Below are 15,564 nucleotides of genomic sequence, written 5' to 3' on the forward strand. Positions count from 1 at the left end.
AAGACTTTGTGTTGAAGCAAAAATATCCCTAATTGCCAAAATATATGTGTGTGTACATATATATAAACATATATACACACATACCAGAAGTCTGTTTTAAATTGAACTACTTTTATATGTATATGATATACACATATGGTATACATACCATATGATTTGGTGGATTAAGAAATAAATGGCATTATTTAAAAAGTAATTCTTGAGGAATTGAACAGCTTTATTCGCATTTAAGTTGTAATTTTAAGAAAATAAAACTACACATTATCACATGATATTGAGTTTTTGTTTATATTTTTGTTTCTGAATGCTTTAGTTACACGTTATGGAAACAAAATGTTTAAATTAAATCTTACACAAAATATACATCTTACACTGAGTGTCATCTGGAATAACCTGAGGTTATAAAGTTAAATTTTCTTAAAACCTATATCTAGATACTCTCAGGGGAATGATCATAATATTCAAGGGCAGACCATAAAATAAATCTAGGAAAACTCAAATTCCTCTGGGAAAGAGTTAATCTAGTTTATAAGCTTACTCATCCTTTCTTCTATTTATACATCAGAAAAAAACGAACCAATTTGTTAAAAAAGTCAAACTACATCCATATAATTTTATTCCTTTAATCCCACAAACAGCAGCAAAACAGTGACTACGTTCTACGTGTAAATTCCCAAACTATTGGGAATTAGGACCTACCTAAAGCAAATACAATGGTCTCTGGCCCAAAAAACACAAACTGTCTCCATTATCTCATTTTCTGTGCTCTAATGCCCTGGCAGGATTTCATGTTTTCACATTAGCGGCTTTAATGAAATTTATCGTTTCAGTAATTGAGCCTAATTTTTTATAAATAAAGTTTTTAAGAATGCTATGCTAAGAAAATCAATTAAAACAAAAGTTCTCATTAGAAGGGAGAACTGTGAGTTGGTGTTTCATTAATTATTCAGGAAACCACAAAGCTGCTCCCAGGCTAACGGAGCGGAGCTCCCACCTGACCCAGGAGCAGTCCCGCGGACGCCGGGGCCTCGCTGGGCCTCGCTGGGCCTCGCTGGGCCTCGCTGGGTCGGCAGGAACAGTTACAAGGACAGCCCCGTCAGTTTTGCAAAATATAATCTGCAGATAGTTTGGTCTTTTGAGGCAAAGCAATCAGAGTTGAACACTTGCCAAATTACATAGCCAAAAATCTTAAAATAGTAAGCGTCAGGCCATCCAAGCGAGCCAGTAAAAGTAAGATCCTTGGCTCTCTTCTCTCTTTCAGAGCTGCAACCCAAGCCCTCCAGGAGAGCAGCAACTCTGTGCATTTCCAGGAAATCTGGGTCAGGAGATAACCACATTAAAACACTTGCGGTGTCCACAGAAAGGAAACGCTGCCTCATCCCTGTAAAGGTTTACTACTGCATCTCAGCCTCACCTTTCTGTGCAGAAGACGCTGGTCACATTACACGTCAATAATTGCACGGTGATAATGAATACGTTTCTGTGGTGTTTTATATTTTAAAAATATTCTCAGAGGCTTCCAGTTTCAGGTCCAACATGTAAAAAGCTTAAAAGTCACTCCCGTACTTTTAAGAAAACTTCAAGAAATTGAAAGATACTGACTTTTCGTTGCAGGCAAACCACACGGAGTCTGGAGTCGGCGATCCACGGACACAGCGCCTGGGATTTGCCTACTCAAGGCGGAAGCTGGTGCACCTGTGTCAGGTGAGCACTTCCAGGTGCGCACTTCCTTCCAGGCGCGCTCCCGGCTGAGCGTGGAAGCTCCCGGCGCAGCCACGCGGAGGGGCTCGCACTTCCACAGCTTCTCCCCCGGGACCCTCCCAATGTCCTCTTTAAGATTCACGGCTACTGCTAATTTTCTTTAGATTCTTGACCAATAATTTCTATACTCACTCATGTCCAATAATTATTACCATTTGTTAATATTTCCTGACCACCTTCCGTAGGCGAGGCACTGCAGAAGTTGCTGGGAGCGAGGGCTGGTGGCCGGGGCGTGTGTGGAGCCAGGAGCCAGGGGACAGATGCTCGAGGGAGGGCACAGAGGAGGCCGAGCGGCGCCGAGAGCGAGAGCCCGGTGTGCTCACTCAGGCCGGGAGAGCTGGGTACCGTTGGCCGAGCGATTCCCGAGTGTCTCCTGTGTGCAGGCACATCTGGTAATAGCTTTCGTTCCAGACTATCGTTTCAACGATGTTTGTGCATCACACGACCTTGGGAGGTCGCGACAGTGTCTCCCTGCAGGGCAGAGGACACACCTCTCGCTGTCCAGGATGGCAAGTCAAGGTTGGACACATTTGCTACGGTCTCCTTACGTGAATGGGGCTCCCCAGCGGGGACCCGACCCCGCCGTGTGGACACGTTCTCCCCGGCTGCTCTGCCCCACCGTGCGGCCTGTGGTCACGGAGCACGGATGCAGACGCGACGTGTTGTGCGTAACAGCGTCCCTGCCCCTGACGCAGGCGTCTCCTGCAGGCTGCCAGCACCACGGCACATGGCCACATGGCAGGCCAGCTCGCTGGGGTCCCGGTAGGGAGCGTCCCAGGTCCCTTAAAAACACAGGTCCCTGACAAAGTTACCATGTAGATACTGTACCAAGAACACAGTGTTCACTTATTCCATTTAATCTTCACAGGTGCCCAGCGGATTTCATCTTGCCCGTATTGCAGAAGCAACTGGAAAGTAGAGCATCTCACTGACCTCCTCAAGGTCAAACGCAAGCCAGCGTCCCCAGCGTGAGCACCGCGTGTGGGACAACTGTGAGTTCACCTGCTAGAATTAACTCACTCCCTGGATATTTGGGTTTTAAAAAGACGGCTTTATAACGATCACAATTTTTAGAAAAGTAAATTGTGGAACTTGATCTGGTAAATGCCATATATGCAAAATGACAGAGAACTAGGCCAGATACAAATTTAATATCTTATTGGAATAACTAATCCCTAAAGTAGTAGAATTTCAATAAAAAGTATTTTGCCTGACCTAGTTAAGTAATTGTATAAATATCTATGAACAGACTGAAACATCAGAGGGTTGTGCTATTGTGTCCAAATGGTAAAGCATTTTTCCTTAAACTAATAATTGCAAACCTTTATTTTTGTGGTGCTTAAATGTGGCCAAAAGCTATAAGAAAATGTTCTGATAGAGAAGTGGCTGATATACAAAGTTTTATTAAAAACATACATAGATATTTGTCGTATTTATAATATGTAAATCACTAATAATATAAAAGGATTTATGATATGTTGTCATGACTTTTGGTAATTAATGTCACTTTTCTGTGATATCCTTGCACATTTAAAAGAATAAGAAGCTGAAACCATGTGTTATTAAAATATTTACTTTTGGAAAAAGTTAAATCTTAAGTCAGTTTTATATATAGTCTTGTATTTTCTAATAGGTACAATTTTTCAGTCTATAAGTATACCATTAATTTTATTGGGCAATAGTTTATGATATTATTTTTAGTTATTCACACAGCATTTGATATAATGTAAAAGGTATTATTTCTAGCAACAACACTAGAAGTTAGAAGAAAAAAGATCAATGCCTTCAAATAGTGAGGGAATAGGACATTTTATCTGGTATTGAATTCTTAGCCATGCTATTTACCAATCCTATAATAAAAATAAAGAATTTCTGATACTGAGGTTCTCAAAAAGTCTATAGTCCACAAACCTTTTTAGAAAATATTAAGGGGTATAAACATAGTTAAGAAAACCAAAGAGACAGTCTAAGAAAGTGGAAGATACTTAATCCTGAACACTGTGGACATGGAGCAGGAGTGGGATTGATGAGCCTGACAGATGAGCCTGCTGCCAGCTGAGACACAGCTCTGGCCTGGAGCGGGAGAGTAGAAAGGTCCAGAACAGACATGACACGTGGAGGGCAGGTGGTTTCTAAGCAGCAGGAAGCTAGAATGTTGCTTGTCACAGTTCCATAAATTTGGTTGGTAGAGAAAACACTTCCAAAAGAATTTAAGCAGTCTGCTCGTGGCCCAGTGGGCGGCAGGGACTCCTTGCTACGTGGGATCCCATTGCCTCGTTGGCCCCACAGGGCGATGCGGGTGCCCAGTGGCATGCTGAGCGCTCCGTGGACATGGCATCACGGAGATGCTGAGCTGGGGACAAGCCCACTCCTGCAGGGACTGGTGGCAAGATGCCCTGCAGGAAGGCATCACCCTAATCGCCGTGGAATGTGAACAGACCTCCTCCCGGGAGCCAGGGCCTTCACTGGAATCAACGTGCCCCAGCCTGAAGGGAAGCCCATTCCAAGAGTGTTGGCTTGAAGAGACAGCCCAAGACTCGCAGAACACCGTGGAGAAATGCCTCTCTGCCTACTACTGGGAATGTGGGTGCATTTTCTTACCATTTAAGAGACTAAAGAAGGTTGAAAATATGGTAATGGCATTTTGTTCTTTCATCTTGATGAAAAAAGAAAGCTACTTAGAAACTCCATGGAAGAAAGTTAGGAAACTAAAGAAACAAAAACTTATGGCCCAGAGAAAAAATCAGCATAGAATAAATACATATACAAGTAAAAGCAGAAAAAATATATAAAGTTAACTAAAATTTAGCATGATTTTAAGTGACAGTGCTGAAAAGATAATCTATTTGATCTTGATGTTCTCATTTTATCAGCACAGGATTTAGGGCCTTAGTGGTGATGTGCAGATATCCACAGCACAGCACATTACAGCGTGGAAAAAGTATCTACAAACAAAATATTAATAGTATTTGTTGCAATAGTATTTGCTGATTAACATTTGCAGTGAATCTCCAGACAAATCCTGAAAGACCTGTTTTAGTTAAACAATAGCATTTAGGTGTGATAAACATAAAACACATCGTAGGCAGAGAGGTCAAGATGAATGAGCCGAGGTGTCATGGGACCACAGTTGTCTGGTGACACTTTTCTGAACTTGATGGAACAAGAAGAAATTTTTACATTTATTATTTGAAGTTAAAAACTTACCACAGCTTTAATAGCAGTTGACTATCATCATTGGGAGGTTGAAGTTGAAGTAGAGAAATAAGCTATATCTTATTTTTCAAAATAGGCAGTCAGTAGATATTGTCTGTACCTGACATATCATCAGTGAGGGACACACGAGGGCAAGTTGTGACAGAACCAGCCAAAGGAGCTGAGCACAAGGGGGTTAAAGTGGTCGTCTGCAGTCGATGCAATGGATGTTAAGGGCTGGTGCGAGGAGCGGCTGATCTCACGATACCTTGATTTGTACTAGTTACTATTCTACCATGTGCACAAATTATATTAAAGTGTCAAATCTCCTAATAAAAACTGAAATTCTAAAACTTTCAGAGGCATTTTAGACTTATTTATTGTGATTCCAAAATAGATTACTCTGTGGCTATTTTCTCTTGTATTATTAAACCTCCTTTGATAATTTATTACTGTTTTGGGTGAATTCTACTATTAGGGTTGAAATATTTCCTTTATGGTGATAGAACTGTCACATTTTCAGTAAAGATTTTCATTATAAAATAAAAGAAATTAGAGCTCTCACCTTCAGAAAACCCTAAGCTAAGAATAAATAAATATAAATATATTCCTAGGTAAATGTAATGTAAATTTAAATGAAGTTAAGTGCTATCAAATCCTGGATCTTTGGTGAGGACAGACAGAAGGACAGACATAGAAAAAACTATGAAAAATGTAAGTACAGCAAGCAGGAGGTGAGATGGGTCCACATCCCATTTGATTGCACATTATAAAGTAAAATTCCTCATCATCTCGTCATTTTTATTCAGAGATAAACCCTACTTCCATTATTAGAGTTTATTTGGAACAAAGAATATATTAAAATTCTTGAACAGATTTTTTGTTTCTGGCATTAACTTCATTACAAGCGATTTTACATTTAACTGATGTTAGTAATTTCATAAAAATAACAGAAATAGTAATCATTTTGCCAATAGGTGGAAATTTGGCATGAATATACTTGAAAGAAAATGTATAAAAGAGATTAATTAGTAATATATTAAGTAAATTATCTATTGCTACCGTAACTATCTTCCTCTATTACCATGGAAACATGAAAAATGCTACCGGGGCAGATACAAAGAAAACATCTAAAGAGAGAAAATGAAAAGATGCACGTTTCCTTGTTGGCATCTCAGAATGTTTATTATGTAATATTTTATGAAAATTTGGCTGCAGAAGATATACACTATCCGAAGTTGGCCAAAAGTGTAGGCGACATAATCCAATAAATTTTTAGACTTTCAAGATGCAACCCAAAATGATTTAACATTGCTTCTTTTAAATGTGTATATAACTCAGTTTGCACCCAGCTTGTTCTTAAAATGCAACGCCATTCTTTATCTATCTCTGCTTGGTAAGTAACATTATACAAATACTGTAAGTTATTGACACATGTCACCAACACTGTATGTTGTTATTGAGCGAACGTGTGACATGCGACCGCGATGGAAAGAGGCCCCGAGGAGCTGGTGTGGCAGTGTGACCCAGGGGCAGTGAGCACCGCTCCAAACCCTGCTCTGACACTTGCCAGCCGTGGAGTGGAGGCTGGTTACTCAGCTCCACTGCGGTTCAGGACAGGCATCTCGACACTGAGGACACAGACAGAACCCACAGCACGGGGTGTTGTGAGGACGGATGGAACAACACGTGCAGACACCGGGAGAGGCGTCAAGCGTGTACTCACAAGGGCTAAATATGTCAGTCCAGCCCTTTTCCCCTGACATTTCTAAAAATTTAAGTCCAAAAAATTTAAGAGATTTAACCAAAATTTACAAAAGTGGCAAACCTGGGTGAAATTCAGTCTCTTGATTCTGAGAAATAACCATGCGAGTGTGCGGTTAGAAGACAGGGGGCGGACCTGCACTGTGTCCTCCACCAACGTCCCCGGTGTCCCAGCACCCATGGACACGATGGAACACGTGGTTTCCCTGCACGTGCCCAGCCCTTGGGGTTTCACGTTCCCTTTCTGTTTTGTCCTCTTTCGTCCAGCGTTACCTGTTGAAATCTTTACCCGTGTTTTCCTTCTCCATAGCTATCCCTGCTCAAACTCAACATCTCGAACAGCCAAGGGATGTGAGTGTGTGTTTGGATGCATGCTGGAGTTGAAAATATTCAAAATGATGCCATTTAAAATTAATACAATTTAAAGAGATTAGGTATATAAAACTATAATAGGTACATATTAACAAAACCCCAAATCATAAGCAAAGTAGCTTGGACTTTGGAATACCCAAATTTGAAATAAAAACAAAATGCCAATTAAAATAATCTTTTAACTCTAACCAGTCAAATGAATGACCAAATGGAGCCCTTTTGATATGTCATATGCCACTGTCTACTGTGCTTACGCGCCACAGCTGGTAGACAATTCACGATTTGTCTAGGGCAGACAAATCCTCTGAGTTTGGACTTACCAACTGCAAAACAAATGCTTTCCACAATTCTACGATCTTTTCCAATGCTCTTAATCTTCAGTTCTATAACTCCCTCCTAATATTTAGGGTTGCATTATGCATATATTTACGTACACAAACACATATACACACACACATATATCCACACATGTATTCCACAGATTTTATATACACACATATATTTGAAATAAAATCTGTGGAAAATGATCTATTCATAGCCCATACTCACAACTATGAATCTCGTATTTTCCTGCCCATGTAAATTATCAGGGGCCTTTAAAAATCAGCTGAAATGTTAATATCCTTTGAATGAAGGTGATCTACCTTCCAAATAATACTTCTTTATTTGTAGTTGAGCAAGAAATTGAAAAAAACAGGGGGGAGGAAGAAAAGGAAGAGATCCATTAAAGGGACCTAAAAGTACTAAAGTACTTTGCCATTTTAAATTGATGAGGTAGAAAAGTAAGATCTGTACAGCTAAGTTACTGACTGAAAAGGTACACTTACCTACTTATTTAAAGTCAGAATCCAAGGTTTTAAAATATGCAAATTATCTGTTTTTCTTGACTGTATACTTGGACCAATTTACACACATTTGTTACTGAATACATTAGGGAAATACAGGAGGACTTTATTCATACTTAATGAAGGAATTCTGTTTTTATTAGTTTTAATACATTTCAAGTAGATTTAAAGGATTCATTCTGCTCTTAATAGTGAAAACATACTAGGATGCCCATTTGACCTCAAATCTTGGAAGTCGGAAAGATTTAAAAAATGTTGCATTGTTGGTAGTTTCTCATTCACTTTTTCCAGGACAGAGATGATAGTAAGTAGAATTTCCTGCCCTGCTCAGTCTACCTAAGGCATGCTTCTAATGTAAATGACAGCTGCAAGATTAGAAGGGACAGTGAGCTCGGTTTTACAAGACTCTCGGCCTTTGGCACTGCGTGGAAATGACATTCAAAATTCCCTGTGTCGCTTCTCCACAGCAGCTAGCAAAGTCCCGCACTTCACCCCGACAGTTTGTCAGAGCGGGATTAGTTTAAATGCTTCTTGCCTCTCTTTCTGCGCACAACTGAACACAAATGATCTTTATCCCGTGATGATACGACTTTTTAAAAAGTTACTTTCTTGATATGTTGATATAAACACTGTCCAGAAAATCTGAGTAGCATGAAGCATAATTATTGTTTATCCACAAGAGATCCACTTCTCACAGTGCTACCTTGCTACGTAATGCACACTGAGTTCCTCCTGCAGTTGGTGGGACATTCTGGTAAACTGACACTCCATCAACATACCTTTCATTCAGAAGGCGTCTAAAACAGGCAATCTCACTGAACAGAAAACCCTGTTAAAAGTCTGGGATGTATTAGAATTATGCACTTATTAGGACCTATTTCTCAAATGTTTGTCTTAATAGCCTCCAGTGAAAAGAATGACACATGGATATTGAATCCGGTAGGATTTGTTTCACACCTGAGTGATTTTCAGAGAAAGGTGTGCCTTCACATTCAGTTGTGTCTTCAATCTAGCTGAGAAAATGGATCCATTTACAGTAGGAGTAAGGAAGGAACAAACATCAAAGAACCTCAGTTAAAAGAAAACCATGATTAGCTTTTGATTATTTGGGGGCTGCCTAAGCTATTCAAGGTGGGGCCGGAAGTGCTCGTGTGGGCCGTGGTGAGGGGAGTGGACCGGGGAGACGAGGGTTTGGACGACAGAAGGAACAAGCTCTGAAGCCGGCCCTGGGCTGGGCTGGGGCTTAGAAATCAGGACTGGGAGGCAGCTGAGCATCTCTCTCTACCAGCCGGTGGCATTCTGTTCATGGCCTAGTGTTTGGGCATGAATTTGGCATTAATTTTCAAATCAATTAATTCATTTTTGATAACCTGACTAATTGCATTACTAAAGACAATGCTATAACATATGGTTTTACTGTAAATTTTTTATCTTAAGTTATATTTAATGTGTTGAAACCAATAAAAGGGGCGCAACTGAAGTTCACAAGTTGTATGTAAAATAAAAATATTCATTATGAGATGGTAAGATGAAATTAGAAGTCTACATGTTCATGAAAATACACAGATTATATTCAATACATTTCATACTAACTACATATTTTTTCCTATCCACACATCCATTCTTCATATTTTTCAGGGAACAAAAGGCAAAAACTAATTCTCCACATTCATAAGGGTGCTCAGTAATAATTCTTACATCACGAGGGTCGAACAGTCATACAATATATGGTAACTGTTGATTGACAGTGCTCTGTAAAACAGGTTTTGACTTAAAGAAAAATCTATTCCCCACACTTTCTTCTTATATATAATAACGCCATTCAAATGACCATAAATAATCTTAAGAAAAGTCAAATTATATATTACAATGCATATCAGATTAAATGCATTTTATTATTTTATTATATATCAAACCAATAAACATAAAGATTTAAAGACTTCATCTGATTAAAAGAAATTTTCATTTGTGAAATACATCCACAGGAAATTATGCCCCCATGAAAACACACTGTAAATGGGGTAGACATGTTTATTTAAAAGGATTAGTAATAATTGACTGAGCAGTTTCTCACCTGATTAAACTATTTTATCACTTACTACCATATCATCGATCAGTTTGTTGCTGTAAAAAAAATCTAAAACACATATTTGAGACACAATAATTTACAGAAGGCGCTGTGTTAGGTTTCTTATATACGATGAGCACAGGAAAGAAGTACCTAGCTGTCGCTATGAAAACAAATGGAAATCTATAGAAAACCATCACTTACTATAATAAAGGATGCTAAAGGGAAAAATCAACAACAATATAATTACTATTGGGTATTGTACAAAAGCAAACTTTATTGTATATTTAATGACAACATTTATTGCAACACATTTTAATAGAGAGGGATGAATGTAAAACTATAAATAAATTTTCATCACTTACCTCTCTTAACGTTTCTGCTCGTACTGGTGGGCTTGTCCGAGGGACATGGGCAATGCCCTTCGCATTTGACTGAGATCTGCTTTCCCAAGACACACACCTGATACTCTAGTTTGCACTGTATGAAAGAGAGAGAGAAAAAACAAATCAAAGGTATTTAGTTATTTCAGTAGAAAGTCAGGAAATATTGAGAGAGAAAGATAAGTTGTTATGCATATAACTTGGACAATTTTCCACTAGATACCAAACCTCCAATACTAAGAGACAGTGTTACTCATTCACGTGCAGCATCACCACTCCGTACGGGAAGCAGGGACACAGCTGCTTTGGCTGTCACTTTGGTGAGCAGTTATCGAGAAATATAATAGACTTAAAACTTATTTTTAATTCATCAGCTCTGAGACACGAACTGAGTAGAGAATTAGAATCAAATGGACAGAGAGATGATATAGAGCTTGAAAATGCATTTCTTGAACCTCCTTTTAAATATATGCTTGATTTTTAGTTGCTTGAGGAAGCATGCCTTGTCTCTCTCACTGGACTCTAAGTTTCGGTACAGAGACCTCACGTTGTCTTCAGCCAGTGGCCTGCACGGCATCCGGTGGCCTGCACGGCATCCGGTGGCCTGCATGGCATCCGGTGGCCTGCACGGCACTCCGGGCCAACCACTGTACAGTATGAGTTTAGGAAACGCTTGTGTGGTTACTGTAGTTTCCCACAATAGCCCAACACACACACAAGCACACACAGAGCAAACATACATCTTTATATATAAAATAAATAAACTCAATATTTACATACAACCTTTATATAAGATACTATATGTGTGTATACATTTCATATATGTTTGTGGTATGATAATCCTTTTAGTGCCTGTCTAATCCTCTCATGCAAATGATTTTTCACCTGAGTTCCCCACAGGTCCTACATGTGGAACTTGTACAGTCATAACCCCGTAATGTCACAGAAGACTACGTCTACGAGTCCCTGCGATTATTTGTTTTACTGAAAAGAGCACAGCACGCCTCTCCTCAGTGCTTGCATGGCCACAGGACTAGAAGCAGTTAAGGCAGTGACAACAGTGCACTTGTGACTATGTCACACCTGTTATGGAAAAAGACAAATAATATAGAACAAAGAGGGCTATTACCTGAGTTTGAATCTTACGAGCGCCACCTCCTAAAAGTGACATACGGAGCTAGCTTGCCAAATGTTCTTAGCCTCGATTTTCCCGTAAAATAATTGGATAGTAACTCCTAACCTACAGGGATTTAAGGATCAAATAGCCAGTTTCTCCCAGCGCAGTAGCTATCATGAACTAGGCTCTCAGTAAATGTGAATAAAAGCTAAATGTAATTAAACAATCAAAAATATTATGGCACATGAGTTTTATATTTGTTTATTCTTCAGTTTTAGTTTGGTTTGGCTTGATTTCCTTTGTAAACATTAATCTTTGTAGAATTTTAAGGCTGAATTTAATTTATTTTTAAGATAATATTTTATTATGACATGATTAAAAAATTATAAACCTACTCCATCTTTTAAGGGTCAATAATTATCTTCCTACTCTAAAAGAAATTGGTCTTGCTAATTCTAAAGTAATATGATTTCTTTAGTGGCTACTTCCATAATTTACTCAGAGCAAATTATTTTAAAATTAAATAGGGTAGACTTTCTGGCTCCAATCGACAAATGCACCAGTGACTAATTTAATTTAGCTTCAGCTGATACCAAAAAGAACTGAATGCACCCAGTAACTAATTAGATTATTCAAATCTCTACAACAGTTTATTTTTCCTTGTCAGATAACTCTTTAATGGACAGGCAAAATCCTAACTGGCCCTGCAACAAATCATTAAAAATGATTGAGCACTTTGAACTTGCTTGTACTATCGTGTTGGCTCTTTTGGAGGAAAAAAAACTCTTTCAAAAGTGACATTAATTTTCACTATTCAATGTTTCAATAATTGAAAAAAATGATTTTGTCATGTAAAATCACAGTGGATTTTAAATATAATTTAAAAGTCCAATATCTAATCAAAAGTAGAAATAGTTAAAGCAATTATGAGTGCTTTGATAAAAACCTAATGAATTATATGAAACTTTGAGACTTCAAATTTAATATTCTGTATTGTAACTTCTGTTAATATTTCAGAACTCTGAACCAGCTCATAGGAAAATTCTGACTCATGAAATAATTTAAGAAAAGTTCTAGAACTGTAAGTGGTATATGAACAAAGCCAAAAATAAATATTAATTATAGCTAATATTGGATTTTACCATTTGAAAATATGTTAGCTCCCTTCACAGATATGTTATGCCGCACTCATTTACTTTGTAAATGTGGTTTATTTTAGCAGTTTTTTTTTAATATAAAGAATATTAAAGTCTGGGTAAAAATGTGAATGAACAAAAATATAAGAGCTATTAGTTTATTAAAAATGAGAATCATATTTTCTTCTCAAAACTTGATGATACATATTTTTATATTGTTAGGCACTGAGAAAATAATTTGCAAGAAAAGTACATAATCTTTATAAAAATTTGATTAAGTTTTCATCATATGTTTCTTTTTGCTATCTTTGGCAAAATTACAATCTAAAAATTTCAAAGCTGTCTTTAGGATTTGCATGATATGATAAAATTATAGCTTTACAAAATATTACTTTATAAATGAAATAATTTCTCTTTCAGAATGATTCTACTGAACATCTTTTTTCTCTATGCTTTTCTATAAAAAGCAACAGAATCAGATGCGTTGCAAATAAACTCCATGTATATAATCATATGAATCTATCTTCCTGTAATCAGAAAACTATTTAGTTTTATTTACTTAAAGACTGATTTTGGAAAAAAAACTTCATGAAGAATTTTACTCAAAGGATATCAGGGCATTAAAACTGCTAGTTTTAAACACTTTTTACATATACACACTGATTGCATTTCTAATTAATAATGTCCAATTTTCTTAATTATCACAAAGCTGAAATATTTATAAAGGTATATGTGAACTAAAATATCACATAAAGGGCATGCTTATTAGTCTATAATTACCAAAAATGCAAATAATGTAGAGAAAGACATGATTAACGCACTCCTGATTCTCTAAGCACCCTGAGTGTTGAGAACACTTAAGTTACGAGTTACTGTGAAAAGCCAGGCTGCAGAGCGATTCTGACATGCATCACAGAAAGCTGTTTCACAGTCGTCTGTTTAGTAACAGGATCCAAGAGGAAAATATGATCCTACCATAGGAGAGATATGCAGCACGCAGAGGAGACCCCAGCCATCTGGGTCAGCAAACACTGGGCTGGACTATTACCACTTTTCAAAATGATTCTGTCACTGTGGCCATGGCACGCGGCTTGGGCCAGAGGTTCTCAGCTAGGGGTAAGCCCCCTCCCCTTGCCCATGGACCTCTAGAGACATTTTTGGTTGTCACAGCTAGGGGTAGAGCGTGGAGAGCTTGCTGCCAGCAGCTACTCGTTAGAGGCCAGAAATGCGCTAAACACCTCACAATGCACAGGACGGCTGCCTGTGCCCCAGCAAAGGATCACCTGGCCAGACGTCAGTAGCGCCCACTTGGAGAAGCTCTGGGTAGGCCGCGGCTGCTGAAAGACAATGTGAGGCTTGACTAGACTCCCAAGATCCCTTCCATATTTCCCTGAGGGATTTTTCCCCTTGGGCATTCACTAAAGTAATCCATATAAAACAAGAATATTTCTATAAACAAACGACCAGCGACAAATACTTTAATTATCCAGAGAAACCAGAAAATGTAAATAAACTAAAACAACAAAATACACACTGACGATGGCCTACTTTCATTGAGGCTCTGTTATATATCAAGCACTGAGTTACTCTTTTGATCATCAAAATAGGAGGTATATTTTTTGCAATAAATTTTACAAGCAAAGCTTAGAGAGCTTATATAATTGACCAAAAACATATGGATGAAATGTGATCCAAGCGCTACTTTATAGTTCTTCTAACATAGAACAAGTATATAGTAAGCAGTAGAAATAGCAATAACATTCTTTTTCTTATTGTAGCAATACTAATTTTTATTCAACTGAAAAGTATCATTTATTCTCTGTTTTAATCTATCCTGGATTGACTAATGTATTGCATCTCTTTAATGCCCTACCCAATCAGTATCAAAGACATGATCTGGACTCTAATGAAAGTAATTCCTCATACTCAGCTGTAGTTAATGCTTTTCCAAGCACACACAGTCCACTTCGGTTCAGGTCCCCACTGTGGTGTTTCTTGTGCAAAAAAGAAAGAAAGAAACAAACAAACAAACAAAAAACCAGGAAGAAACTAAGACTTCATTCAGCCTTAAATCCATCCACTCATTCATTCCTTCAGTCTGGACATAGCATTTATACAGACTATCAGTGTTTGGGAGAGAAGTCTGCAGAACAGACACAGAAGCACCGACTTTTCATTTTCCTAAGGACATATGTTACAATAATTAAGGAAATTCATAAAGTTACATAAACCCTTTAATATCACTGTATTTTTGTAAAAGACAATTTTAACATTGATCAAATGAAAGAATGTTATAGTCTCAAAATACATCAACATGAAAATTTAGAAATTAGTATCACAGAAACTGTCCCAAACTCTTAGAGAGGCAACCACCGACGTGCATGACTCAGGCGTCTGCAACAGGCCAAGAAGACAAGCGCGTGTCCGTGCCGAGGCTGACGCCAGAGAGGCGCGGCGCGGACAGAGACTGCTGTCATCGTCACCGCGGATACTCGCCTCCTGGAGCAGGCTCAGGCACTCAGAACATGATGGAGATTAGAGCACCAACCCTCAAAAACACAGTGTGCTCACTTAACTTCAGCACGCCATCTTCCAAAGGTAATCATGATTCTTAAGTACAGTATACTTCTTAGTATAACATAAATCATGACTATAAATCATTAACATGAAATTAAATTTTTTCAATATAATAGAAGTTGAGGAAAAATGATTTAGGCAATGCAATAACTCAGAAGCAAAGCAAAGGGCCCATGTCATAGCAATGTGACGTTGCACACCTGTTTCTGACAGTCTATCTTCCAAAATAAAATTATGTCAGCTCAAAGTGTCCAGAGGAAGGTAGGACACCTACATGCTAGGTACTAACAGATACAGCATATCAAACTTCTAGTGATTAGATGTCAGAAATCATCTCCCTTTCACC

At 38.2% G+C, this 15,564-nt stretch overlaps 1 protein-coding gene across 4 annotated transcripts in view; it reads right to left on the bottom strand.

The window, feature by feature from the left end:
* The window catches only part of SPOCK3 (SPARC (osteonectin), cwcv and kazal like domains proteoglycan 3), a 252,226-nt gene that overhangs the window by 44,861 nt on the left and 191,801 nt on the right, over nucleotides 1-15,564 (bottom strand). For all 4 annotated transcript variants that reach the window (XM_069493234.1, XM_069493231.1, XM_069493230.1 and 1 more), the window contains one exon: nucleotides 10,371-10,485. In XM_069493234.1, the coding sequence (XP_069349335.1) occupies nucleotides 10,371-10,485 (115 nt within the window). The remainder of the gene's footprint in view (nucleotides 1-10,370; nucleotides 10,486-15,564) is intronic.

Source organism: Eulemur rufifrons, chromosome 18, assembly GCF_041146395.1.
Source record: "Eulemur rufifrons isolate Redbay chromosome 18, OSU_ERuf_1, whole genome shotgun sequence".
In the NCBI taxonomy this organism is placed as follows: domain Eukaryota; kingdom Metazoa; phylum Chordata; class Mammalia; order Primates; family Lemuridae; genus Eulemur; species Eulemur rufifrons.